The sequence below is a fragment of the Lissotriton helveticus genome, chromosome 7 (assembly GCF_964261635.1).
Source record: "Lissotriton helveticus chromosome 7, aLisHel1.1, whole genome shotgun sequence".
NCBI classification, from domain to species: Eukaryota; Metazoa; Chordata; class Amphibia; order Caudata; family Salamandridae; genus Lissotriton; species Lissotriton helveticus.
The window spans coordinates 1061427968-1061440915 of record NC_136068.1 but is presented as its reverse complement, the minus strand read 5'-3'; the positions used below and the strand labels follow the sequence as shown (position 1 = coordinate 1061440915).

Here is a 12948-nt window from a genome sequence, read left to right as displayed (position 1 = left end):
CGATATCAGTATGGAGCTGATCTCAACTTTAATCATAAATTGCTATGCAGATTGTGTAAGAAAGATGTAGTCCATCCGTGAATGTGATTTATGAACGGGGGAAAAGAAAGAAAATTCTAGAGTATCAGGGTGTGAAGTGCGCCAGGATTCTATTAGTCCCCTATTGGTAATGGTTTTGGAAAAGCTTTTCTGCATCCTATTCGGGATCTGGGATTTCCTTTTAAGGAAAGGGTCCATGAGTTGGTTACACTCCCCACCCAAGATTAAGTGCTCGGCTGTGTGTGCGGAATGAAAGGTGGAAAGGTCACTCCAAAAAGATACATTAATACCATTTGGACCATACACATTGCAAAAAGATAAGTGGTAATTGTTTACTGTAACATCTAAATATAACCATCTACCATCAGTATCTGAAAATTCGTTCTATAATAAAACATTTAAAGATTTGTGAAACAGGATAATCACACCATTCTTATTATTAACAGCAGGAGAGCAAAAGATTTCACCAACACAATGTTTACGTAACATAGATAAATCTTCGAGCTTGAGGTGTGATTCTTGCAACATTGCAATTTGACAATTCAGTCTAGCAAGGTGCGATAACACCCTTTGTCGTTTAATGGGATTGCGCAATCCCTTAACATTCCACGTTATAATACGTAACCCTTTCATAAATTGGAGAGAAAAAAGGATAGAGAGTTGAAAGAAAAGTTAGAAGGAGGGAAACCGTTAACAATGAGTATCTTGAATTTAAGGAAAGAACAGATCGGAAGCATGAAAGAATGGTTTGAGAAAATATATAAAAAGAAAGTAGGAAGAGAAGGAGAAGTCGTACCACAGAAGACAGAGATTGTATGGATAAAAAACTCAGAAAGTTATGAAAAGAACAAAACAGCAACTGATAAAAGAAAACATGGTGAAAAAAGAAGAAAAAGAGACAGAAAAATCAGAGGTTTGAAAGAACAGAAGAGGACCCATAAAAGTAGGAGAAGAAAAAGAGAGAAGAGAGAGCAACAGGTACAAGAGAGAAAGTTGGTGGAAGAAAATATTCCACCCAAGCTCCAATCCAAAAGAAGATGACCAAAAGTCCACAAACTTTAGCCATAGAATGATTCAGTAGAGAAGACATTGAATAGGGAAGGGGGCGGCGAAAGGCAAAATAACCACACAGAAGAGGAACAACGAGAAGAAAGAAGTGATGATGTGGGACAAATAAAAGGAGAGAAATGTGTTATGATTATGAAAAAGAGGGATACAGAAGTGACAATAATCAGGAATTTCGATAAGAAAAAATAAGGGAAGCTTACCATACACTGCGGAAGACAGGACCATGAAGTAATACAATTCGAATAGGACATATATGAGGACCACAAGTGGAAGGGATACCATCAACCATAATCAGGGAAACAAACCTAGAGAACAAAAAAGAGATGGAAAACTATTTTACACAATTATAGGAAACACAACAAACAGAGAGCAAAACACAGCGGATAACAATGAATTATTATCATGGCTTGCTAAGTTCCATTAGTTCTCCTTTGTGAGAGTGGATAAACTTTCGGAATTCAGCTGGATCTTTAAAACTCTGAGTTCTGTCCTTATAGGTGACTTTAAAAAAACCGGGATAGATCATTCATTGAGCACAATGCAGGTCTAAACTCGAGGAATTCTTCCCGTCGAATGGCGGTCGACTTAGCAACGTATTGACTGAAGAAAATTCTGTGGCCAGACCAGAAGAGTTGTTTATGTTTTTTGGAGCACTAAGGATAGCCATGCGATCTGAATAAAGAAGTAAATAAGCAATGATGCCTCTTGGCCTGGAGGAAGTAGAAGCATTTTGATGCCCAAGTCTATGTGCCCTTTGAATGTTGAGATCCATAGTCTTAGGAAGGCCAACAAGTTGGAGAACTTGAGTTTTCAGGAACGTGATCAAGTCGGTACCTTCAGAATTCTCCGGAATTCCATAAATGCGCAAATTATTGCATCTGTTGCAGTTTTCCAAATCTTCTGTGGTCTTTTTCAGTTGAGCTACTTATTTTGTAAGATTTTCAACTTTGAATGCAACATCTTGGGCATCACTAACCTTCTGTTCGACATTTGAGAGTCTGGAGTCAAGACCCGTCCACTTATCTCCGAGGCGTTGTAGTGCAGCAGTGGTCTCAGTCATGAAAGGCCTAATGAGGCGCAATTCCTCCATTATGTCTTCCAGCGTGAGAGGGAGTGGTGACTTGGAGGGTGAGGTGGGGTCTTTTTTTAGGCGTTTGCCTGTTCCAGCGTTAGCATCTTTGCACCCACCAGATGAAGGACCCTGAGATTTGTGGGAGTGATCCATAATTCTGGAAAAACGGAAGCAGTAAGAATAGAGAAGAACCGCAGAGATGTTGATATAATAGCACCAGTTGAAGAAGCGTCAGAGCCCTCAGAATAAACAGCGAGGTGGCACCAAAGAAGGATTAACAAAAGAAAATAATGAAAGTCACTGAAAACGGTGCATAAAACACTTTCAAAGCCACCAGAATGAGGCAAGAGGTGATATTACAGTCAGCGTAGGGGGCTCCTTGATGGCATGAAAAAAGGAAACCAAAGCCACTGTTTTGCCACTGCTCTGTACTCCAAAGACCGCGTGGTTATGAAAAATGAGGGTAATGAGGGAGAATGAGAGAGAAAAAGCGGCGTGGCAGCAGGAATTCCAGCGCAAAGAGAGGAGCTAAAATGGCGGCAGCAAGGTGTCTGGAAAAACAAACGCACAATAACTGATCATTCAGACCCTAAAAAGGTCTGATACTTGCACATTGTTGACACCAGACCTTTCGACGCTGGAATCTACAATCGGGTGGAAGCAGCAAGTCCCGGAAGAGGTCCCTGATATTTCGAGCGCTGCTCGATGTGAAGGGGCTCCTCAGGTGGCGGCCATCTTGCGTTGCCGCGCCGTCCAACCCAAAATACATTAAAACAGAAACAATTGTGTTGTAGAGTTTGTTCTTTGTTTCTTCTCTCTGCCTTTCATGAAGTACACATAGATCAATGGTGTCAATATCAATGTACTCTTCTCCAATATCAAAATAACATGGGAGCCGTGGTATGAAGTCTTAAAACAATTCTCTTTATTATTCTTGAATACGTCAAAGAAACACCTCAGCCAACACGTTTCGTCCTCTGAGAAGACTTCGTCAGGGTTAATGTATTTCTTAACAGCAATGTCTCATCTGCAGCTCAATAACTTCAGGCCCATCTGTAGGAAACTGGCTCTCTATATAGTAATCCAAAATGAGGTATAGTTTGTATAGAGTCCAGGTGACCCCAGAGGTAGGCAGAGGTTAAAGTTAGATAGAACCTTACTCTCTATTTGTGGTAGAGTGGTCGAGCAGTAAGGCAGTATCTGAGGACAGTGTTAAGCATTTGATGTACACACTCAGTCAGCAAATGAATTCACACACTCAAGAACTGAACTCTAAGCCAATTGTTTTTGTATAAAAAATATACTGTTGTTTTATTTTTAGAACCAAGCAAGCCTGGCACAGGTAAGCATTAAATACTTTTCAGTAATAAGTTGCTGAATGTAAAACAGTTTGAAAATGGAATAGGAATTGTACTTTGTTTGAATTACAGGGGATGCACTAGTTGCAATACTTAGCAAATACGGCTCATTGAAATGAAAAGGCTTTTTCAGTCAATTACTGGTAAGTTACTTTTTACGTTACTTTTCTAACTCCGTGCTGGAAACCTAAATTCAGCACTGGGACCATTCCTGCAAACAGGTAAATAAATAAGTTTTGGTTATTTGAGCGATTTTTAAAGAATACTTTTAGGTTTCAACTTCGAAACTTTTTGGAAGAAAATTGTCAATGTTATCCTATGGAGGAAAACAGGTTTTCGATTCACAGGTAAGTAATCGACTGTGGGAGTTAAGGTTATGGGGTTAGACTCCGGGGTCCCCCAGGGTCAGTGATGCACTCTTGTTACACCCTCAGCGGCAATTGGGCGGCTGGGTGCAGAGTGTTGCGGCCCTATGTTATCCAATGCGGGATGGGGGCCTCCAGTTGGTGGCTGCTGGCAAGCAGGCCACTGGGTTGTGGGAGCCTATCTCCTAGGGTTTAGATCAGGGCAAATGGGGAATCAAAGTAGCATAAAAGGTGCACCCTCAGCGGCACTGCGGCGGCTGGGTGCAGAGTGCTGTTTCGACGTCGGGCGCCTTATTTTCAATGGAGAACCTCAGGTTTGCAAAAGCACTGCAAGCAGGGAGAGGAAGGGCTTCTGGGTGCAACCACCACTTTGAGAAGTAAGTTGGGAAGTTAAGGGTTGGTTAGGCATTGTCGTTTGGGGACACAAGGACGTGGGGCTTCGGGTGCAGGGGTGCCTTTTTGGGGTTGGATCTTCTTACCAGCTCCTGGTCGCCGTTAGGGGTTCCTTCTGGATTTAGGCTGCAGGCGTCTGCTGGAGACTTGAGGCAGCTCAGGGGTTGCCGGATCTCGGGTTAGGATCACCAGGGGGACCTCCTCGTGGTTTTTCCCACTCGAGCTCGGGCCAGGTTAGGCGGGTGCGGAGTGGGCTGGATTCGCAGTCTCTGGCTGCCGCCAGAGGTTGCAGTTGAACAAATGCAGTGTTCACTGGAGAAGCAGTCTTTGGAAGTGAAGGCAAGCAGGTCCTCTGGGGTTTTTAAGGTTGCTGGCTGCAAGACACACTGGGATTTCGCTGGAGCAGGTTCGAGGGGAGACAGGCCAAGTCAGTGGGCGTCTTCCTCTTGTTAGCTGGCTGCACGGCTGTTCGGTCTTTCTTCTTCTTTTCTTCTTCTGGTCACGCTGGATCTGAGGAAGTAAGGTTCAGGGTGCCCCCCAAAGACTAATACTAGATTTAGGGGCGTTTCAGGTAGGTAAGGGACAGGGACCAATGGGTCCCTTCCCTGGTGGGTACACCCCCTATCGTGCCACCATCCAGTGGGAGGGGGGTAGGAGCCTGTCCCTGGTTGGCTAGGTCCCCCCATCCTCAAGATGGCGGGGACTCAGAGTTGTGCTTCACCTCGCCTCCCCCACCTGAGGGGTGGAGTTGGCAAAGGTGGGCACAACTCTTTCCCTCTCATGTTTTTCCTGCCGGTTCTCCCACCCAAAGTGGGGGGTAGAGCCAGTGGGGACCAGTTGCTGAAAGCAGCAAATGGTGTGGAGAGCCTGTGTTTCAAAGTCGTCATGCCTTTGAAACTTCCCCTTCGTGAACCCTGCCCATCCTGGGCGTGGAGGCTTTGCACCTCGTCCCAGGATGTGCATTGTTTCAGGCACCGAGAGCTGCAGGCTCTTGACCCAAGGGTCCAGAAACATGTCTGTTGGTGGCAGCCTAAGCAGCCACTCAGTCAGGTCACTAGAAGTCGGTCGAGTTTCAAGGGGCATCTCTAAAATGCCCTCTGATGTGCATTTTACATTAAATCCCACACTGGCATCAGTTTGGGTTTAATGTGCTGAGAAGTTTGACACCAAACTTCCCAGTCTTTAGTGTAGCCATTATGGTGTTGTGGAGTTCGTAATGACAAACTCCCAGCACCCTATATTCTTAATGGCAGCACTGCACTTACAATGCCCAAGAATGGACTTGAAACAATAGGAGGAGTTGGGCCCAATGGGACAGAGGGTAGGTCGGGCCACGTTATACTTTGAAAAAAGGGGAAGTGTACCTAAGCCTCTGATAGCAATTAACACAATAAATGCGGAAAATTGGGATAAACACAACTTTATTGGTTTACCCTGACATTTAATTGTCACTTTTTTCATGATGAATCATCAATAATTTTAAGATCTAGGCAGTGAAAAGAACGTAATCAACTTCATGTATAACCATATACATTTCAGGGTACATTTCTACGTAAAAGGAATATTTACACCCGTGAAAGCAAAACAAAAATTGTGAGACAATAATGTGCATACAATTTACAAAAACATGGATGCAATTTACAAAAACATGGATATATATACAAGCCGGTTCATCAAATAGAAATCTTTGAAAAGATGAAGGCTAGTGGAAATCACTTCCAGCATAGAATGACGTTAGAATACAAGGATGTTAATATATCATGAATAACTGTCGATAGCATTTAATGTCACTATTTGAATGAAGAATGCCGACGCCTTTCGAGTCCCACTGTATAGATCACAGGACTCTCATCAGGGCAGTATTATTCGTATCCATGGGGACTGTTAAAACAAGGGAAGACAAGGGGGATAATTTTACTACAAAATCCTCAATCCATTTTATCTTATATACGGTTGCATCATTATGACGCAGCGTACCTTGTTTTCTTATTGCCAAAATGGTGTACTTGCTGATTTATTTGATAAAATGGTTTTCAAGGCTGTGGCGGTCACACTGCAAGAGAAGTGTACAAGGGATAAGCTATTGTTCCCAGACTAAGCCACCTGGTGTTCAAATGAACCAAGTGGACAAGAGGGGGTTTACCTTTCAGGTTGTTGATGCGTGTCTGCCGTCATGCAGAAGTCGTGCCGTTTTCATTCGATTAGCGTTTCTGAAAAAATGAAACTGCGGTAAACAGGGTGCCGGGTGGAACTGTCTGTCGATGAGTGTCCCCAAACAAATGATGATAACTTACTCGTCATGGGGCAAGACGAAGCGCGGAAATTAATGCCGCTATTACTTCAAAAAACTTCAGTTCTAAAAAGGAAAAAGATACGGGCAGGAGTCACTGGGCTGGTTCGAACAAAAGTTAATGCACTTGGGCACTGTAGGGGTACAGGGCTCATGCACCTGTACCCTCTGCACTGGTATAGTGCACCTGCCAGAGGAGTGACTGGTCTAGGCCAGGGCAGTGGCTTGTGGGCATGGCACATAGAGATGTGTTGAACATTGCAAGCACTGGCCCCCAGTCAACTGATCTGGGTTTAATCCATCATAATTCTTTAGCTCACTCCACCACCCCAGTTCAGACATGGCCATATGCAAATCCTAGATACCTCTCAATCCGAATACTACAGCTACCACAGCACCGAGACCGCCCTTATAGCCGCCACTGATGACATCCGTGTCCACCTCGACCAAGGCCACACAGCAGCCCTCATCCTCCTGGACCTTTCAGCAGCCTTCAACACCTTCTCCCACTGCACACTAGCCTGCAGTCTCCATAACGCTGCTCTACAAGGCACAGCCTTAGACTAGATTTGATCTTTCTTATCAGACCGAACACAAAGAAGAAGACTGCTGCCCTTCCTCTCTGAACTGACAGCGATCAGAAGTGGCGTACCCAAAGGATCCTTCCTCTGCCCCACACTCCTCAACTTCTACATGGCACCTCTTGCAGCCATTGTAAGACACCATGGCCTCAACATAGTCTCATGCGCTGACGCACCCAGCTCATCCTCTGCCTCACCAAGGAACCCGACTTCACCAGGCACATTTTCCAAGAAAGGATGAAAGATGTTGTAACCTGGATGAGCAACAGCTGCCTGAAGATCAACTCTGAGAAAACAGAAGTCTTCATCCTCGGCTCCACCCCCCGCATGGGACAACACCTGGTGGTCCCTGCCCTCGGAAACCCACCCACTCCAAAGGACCACACACGTAACCTCTGCATCATGCTCGACTCTTCACTTACCATGAACCGCCAGATCAATGCCGTTTCCTCCACATGCTTCAAAATCGTCTGCATACTTTGCAAGACCTTTAAATGTATTCCTAATCGACTCCTGGAAGACCGTCACCTACGCACTTTTCACCAGCAGTCAGGACTCCGAAAACGCTCTCTAAGCCGGAATCAACAAAAACTCCTCTTCAAACTCCAGACCATCCAGAATGCCGCAGCTAGACTTATCCTCAACATCCCACGACATGACTACATCACCCAACACCTCTGAGGCGTCCACTGGCTCCCCGTCAAAAGAAGAACCTTCAAACTGCTCACACACTCCTACAGAGCCCTCCATAACACTGGACCGCAATACCTCAATGAACGAATCTCCTTCCACACCCACAAGAGAAACCTCCTGTCTGCCGACCTCCCCTAGCCACGGTCTCTTTCATCCACAGGGCCAGAATAGGGGGCAGGTCCTTCTCCTACCTCTCATCCAAGATCTGGAACAAATTCCCTCTTTTGCATCCGACGAAGCCCGACACTGCAACAGTTCAGAAAGTACCTCAAAACCTGGCTCTTCGAATGACCAACGGAGCTGCCCCCACCCCAGCACCTTGAGAACCTCACACACGCTAAAAAACCCTGATTGATTGAAGTTGAAGTGTAAACTGAATCAGATCTCCAAAATTCCTGTAGCACTTGTACTGCTCCTATATTTTTGTAGGGAAATACCAGGTGACCTTATATAAATATCACAGCTTAATATCCACACCCCATTTGGTTCTGTAAACTCAGACCGGATAATACGACACACCAACAAGGTTACTGACCTTCGATATGGGGATATTTATATATGATCACCATTGAACTATGTGTACTTAATGAAAGGAGGAGAGAAGAAACAAAGAGAACAAACTCTACAATCGAGTTGTTGGACTCTTGAGTTCCCATAAAATTGTCCTCTGCCAAGCAGCCATATGGGCTGTGTGGGAAAGGGAAACTCTGCAAGATGTCTGCCTGTGACTAGGACTGGTGTCAAAGGCCTGCTAGTCTCTCTGCTGGGTAAGGGGACATGACCCAGGACACCAAGCTCACCAGCCCTGGAACACCATCACCTGCCTGGTTGCCAAGACCAGTGTGCCCTGTGAGGGAGAGGAGAGTTTCGGAGGGTCCAGTAGCCCTGAACGAGGATTCCCTGAGCAAAGTGTGAGGCTGTGCACTGCTCGACCGTGAGATTGTACACTGCTGGGTGTTGCTTCGTCCATCACCAGTGACCCGACTTCGCCGTACGGATCTGGTCTTGGGAGTACCGGTGGAGAGACAGTCACTGAACCACTGAACACTGCCATACCGCCTAGTAGAAAAGACTGAAACAAGGCCTTTTGGCCCCTGGGGGACTTGCTGCTAACTGTGTTGTGGAGCTAGATACACTTTTGCCTAAGTTCCTAAAAGGTTAGAAGGAAGAACTGTTGAGTATGACCTAATAGTTTGCATTCCCTGATGTATCAACTAGTGAATGGGAAATAACCCTGAACATGTTACACGAAGGAGGGTGGGATAGGGATTCGCCTGACAGCTACTAAAGACCCGGCCTCAAAAGGATTTGAATGTTGCATCTCTAGAATCAGAAATAAAATGTTTTTGCTCAGTTTCCACCATGGAAGAGAATAATCGCGCACTCACATGGGCTTTTGGATTCTGTATTAAATGAAACGTAGACAAACTCATTTCGGCTTGTCAACTTTGTCAATGTCAATGAATACTTTTTATTTTTATTTTTTTAAAGCAAGTATTTGACTAGACATTGATTTATTATCCGTACTGTTTGCATTTAGAGTTAAGAGTCGTGTTTTCTTACCTGTATCTACACCATCCCCCCTCCCCTGAGGGAGACTACACTGCTCGATCACTGCTCCCACTACAAGTCAAATGCAGAAGGGGTACTTGGCTTTGTTGAGTGGGGTCCACACATATTAGGTCAGGCCCCAGGACATCAGGAGTAAAAGGCCTCAACCACCACCATTGGGCCTAGTAGCCCCTGTGGCACTTTGCAAGGGGCTCTGAAGAGTATTGAAGAACATTTTTCATATTTTATGTATTTGTTTGATATACACTTGTTTGTTTGTTTGTTGATTTGAGGTTGAACTTGTTGAAATTGCTTCGGTGGGATGATCCCAGGTTTTCAGTAGTCATTCATTGGGCTCCCAGAAGTCAAAAGGTTAAGAAAAGTTGGTGTAGTGTATTATGGCACTTCTCTCCCAGTCTAAAATCATAGGGGAGTGCGAGGGCTCGGTGTAGGACCCAGTAAAGTGGTGGTAGAAGTGTCTTAATTGCTTTTATGAATTCAAGATGACTTTGGAGCATAATTATTCCCTATAGGAGGTGTCCATTGCTAACATGTCCGGAAAATGAAATAACTCCCTTCCAAGTGGGTATTTGATGGGAGTCTACCTAGGCCCAACTCACAGAGGTGCTGTTACCAATATGAACTACACTGAGTCCAAGAAGTAACGCTCAAAAACCCCGGAGGCACTCTTAAATCTCAAGTAACATTTTAAGTGCATACCATGTCAATTCAACTAGAATATGCTTATCTGCTTGCACACCACCTTTGATGTGCTGTTGTCCTAGTAATTTTTTTATGTGAGTTTTCCGGAGCACCTTGGGAGCATACAAGTGCAACCATGGGTCAACGGGTAGCCAGACTTCATGAGTACACCTAGCCTATGTGAGATTTTAAAAATGCTCTTTCAATTAATTGTAAAGCAAGAAAATGTCAAATGCACTGAATAACTCCGCAATCAAGCAATAGCTGATGAATGTGACTACAACCAATGACTTAAGTGGCCTTTTGCCACTTTTCTATGAAAAGTCCTGTAAACTTTGTTTGGGTCTCTTTTGGGCTGAGAGCTTCCAGTGAAGCAACCTCTTTCGACATTGCTCCTAAGTGCTCTCAGAGGTTGGTGCTGTTATTTTTCCAGTGTAATACCCTATTATTCCCCCACTTTAGTATTGTCTGGGTCTGCGATCTTAAAGTATTGAATCATTAGAGGCGAGTTTTTACTGTGTGGCCATTTCCTGCAGTGAGGGACTCTCTCTGGCTGTGATATCCTAGTCTAGGGATTATGAAGCTGCAGGCTACTCTCTTTCCAGACCTGTGGACCTCTGTATCACTGTGATCTCCATGTTTTGGCCTGTGGTGTGGCGATCCTTCTCCCGCTCAGGAACTAAGTTTGAAGTGCATGCTCCTTGTGCTCTGCCATTTCTCTGCTTGGCCCTTGTGGTGCAGTGACCTACTTCGTACGACCCTATATGGCTGGGAGCCCTTGGCATTAAGCGCTGTCTGTGAGAATGTTTTTCTTATGAATGATAGGCCATTTGTCTTTAACCTCATGGTGTAGCACCACCAGACCTGTGTGAGCTCAGAGTAATGTGCCCTGGGGTTGTCATCTCTGGGAATAGCCCCCAGGGGGTTTGTGACCTTAAAGGCTAGGATCCTATAGAGCTATGCTCTCTCGGTGTAGGATCAAGGGGGGACTGCGAGTGCTCGGTGTAGGGCCCTGTGGAGCTCTGATCTTGCGTAATGCACCCCTATGGTGCTGGTGTTCTTACTCTGGGCAAGGGCCCTCCAGTTCTTTGATCCTCCAGTATAGTGCCTAATGCAGTTTTGGCTTATTCTACAGAGGTGTGAGCTCCCAGTGTAGGACTTTTGGGACTAATTTCATAGTACAAGACCCTTTAGACTAACCTCTTGTGCAAACCAGAATGAGCTCTCAGAGTCTGATATTACCGAATAAGTGAACCATGCTCCTGTTCACAACTTAGCAGCAGGGTTGACAGTAGTTTCTATAGCAGTTTTGAGATGTGTTGGAGGGGTGGTGGGCCGTGAGTGGGGATGCGGATTGTGCTGCTTTGGGACTTGGATAGTGTGGTAGAGAATCAAGCAGAATAAAAGAAACTGAACATTTGTCTTTATTTTTTTGCAGGAAAAATATGCAGAGGAACAAACAGGTGGCAATGGGAAGGAAGAAGTTCAACATGGACCCTAAGAAGGTATTGGAGGAGCAGATGTTGGTTACAGCATAGAGGATATAAGATGGTAAAGGGTATTTCAGGATGAAGAAGAGAGCAGGGGGTTGAAGGGAAAAGGTAAGGCAGTGGACAAGAGACATTGTTACATTGTCAGGAAAGCATAGAGAAGCATGACAGGAGACATGGTAGCAGGAGCTAATTGGAGCAAAGGTAGAAGAAAGTAAGTCATCCATCCAGGAGAGTGTGGAGGTGAATGTTGCATGAGCTAATCGAGCTGGCTCAATGAACATGGGACATAGTGAGACGGAGAAAATTAGCTTCGTACATAGACAAGTAGAGGATTAGCCAGTGGGAAGGTTGCAGCAAAGATGGCGTGTCGGAGGCTAGGTCAGAAAAGGCGCAGGTGGAGAATGCTGGAGAAGCGAGGAGAGTGCATGGACATTGGCATTAAGTAAATAATACCTTATTAATTTCAATTAGTTAAAATTGTTACAAAATGTTATGACACTTAATATACAGATAAAACAACATTCATCGCACTTGAAAGCTTTTGGCCATATGAATGTAAATTACGTTAGTCTTAGCGCTGCCCAATAAAATGTCATTTATTTATGCAGTTTTATTCGTCAGTTAAACTGTATATAAAAATGGCATTTTGACATTGGCAGTAAAGAGCATGCTATTGAAATGAGTGATGGGCTTTGAAAGGTGGCAAAGGGGATAATAGAGAGTTTGAAAATGGATGCTTTGAGAGAGGTGGGTTACAGGAATTTGAGGCGTCCTATCTATCGACTAGTAGTGGCTGTAATTGTGGTGGGAGCATAAGAGCACTGCCCTCCACTGTCTCTGTCATCAGTGGTCCAGACCTCGACAAGACTCAAGTTCTGAATTGACACCTTTTTTTTTTTTTTTGCCTCGTGCTGGTATGAATGTTTCAAACATCTGTTATAACCAATACCTAAATTTGGTTATAGGTTAAAGAAGGAAAAAGTTCCAGCCAAACATACCTCACCAGAGCCTCTCATCGCCATGTCAGAAGAGCCCCTCAGTATTTTTCAGATATTTTCATATCATTTGAGCGTTTAGAGCGCGACAGCTACCCGAAAGGGTTTCCCGGCGCTATTATAATGTAGTTAGTCGTGGATGGTCAGGCCGAATCAGTTATTGGTCGGAAAGCCAGGTCTTGACTGCTTTACAAAAGCGAATATAGCTGTCCTCGGAGCGGATGTTCAGAGGAAGAGAATTCCATAACTTAGGTCCCAGATAGGCGAAGGAGCAGCCTCCCATTCTGGAGAGTTTGATCTTTGGCACAGAAAAGAGGATTTGGGAGGAGGAACGAAGGGACCGGGTCG

The 12948-nt window shown here is 44.8% G+C and overlaps 1 protein-coding gene across 3 annotated transcripts in view; it reads left to right on the top strand.

The window, feature by feature from the left end:
* The window catches only part of CYTH1 (cytohesin 1), an 836242-nt gene that overhangs the window by 386047 nt on the left and 437247 nt on the right, over nt 1–12948 (top strand). For all 3 annotated transcript variants that reach the window (XM_078653934.1, XM_078653933.1, XM_078653935.1), the window contains exon 4: nt 11551–11617. In XM_078653934.1, the coding sequence (XP_078510060.1) occupies nt 11551–11617 (67 nt within the window). The remainder of the gene's footprint in view (nt 1–11550; nt 11618–12948) is intronic.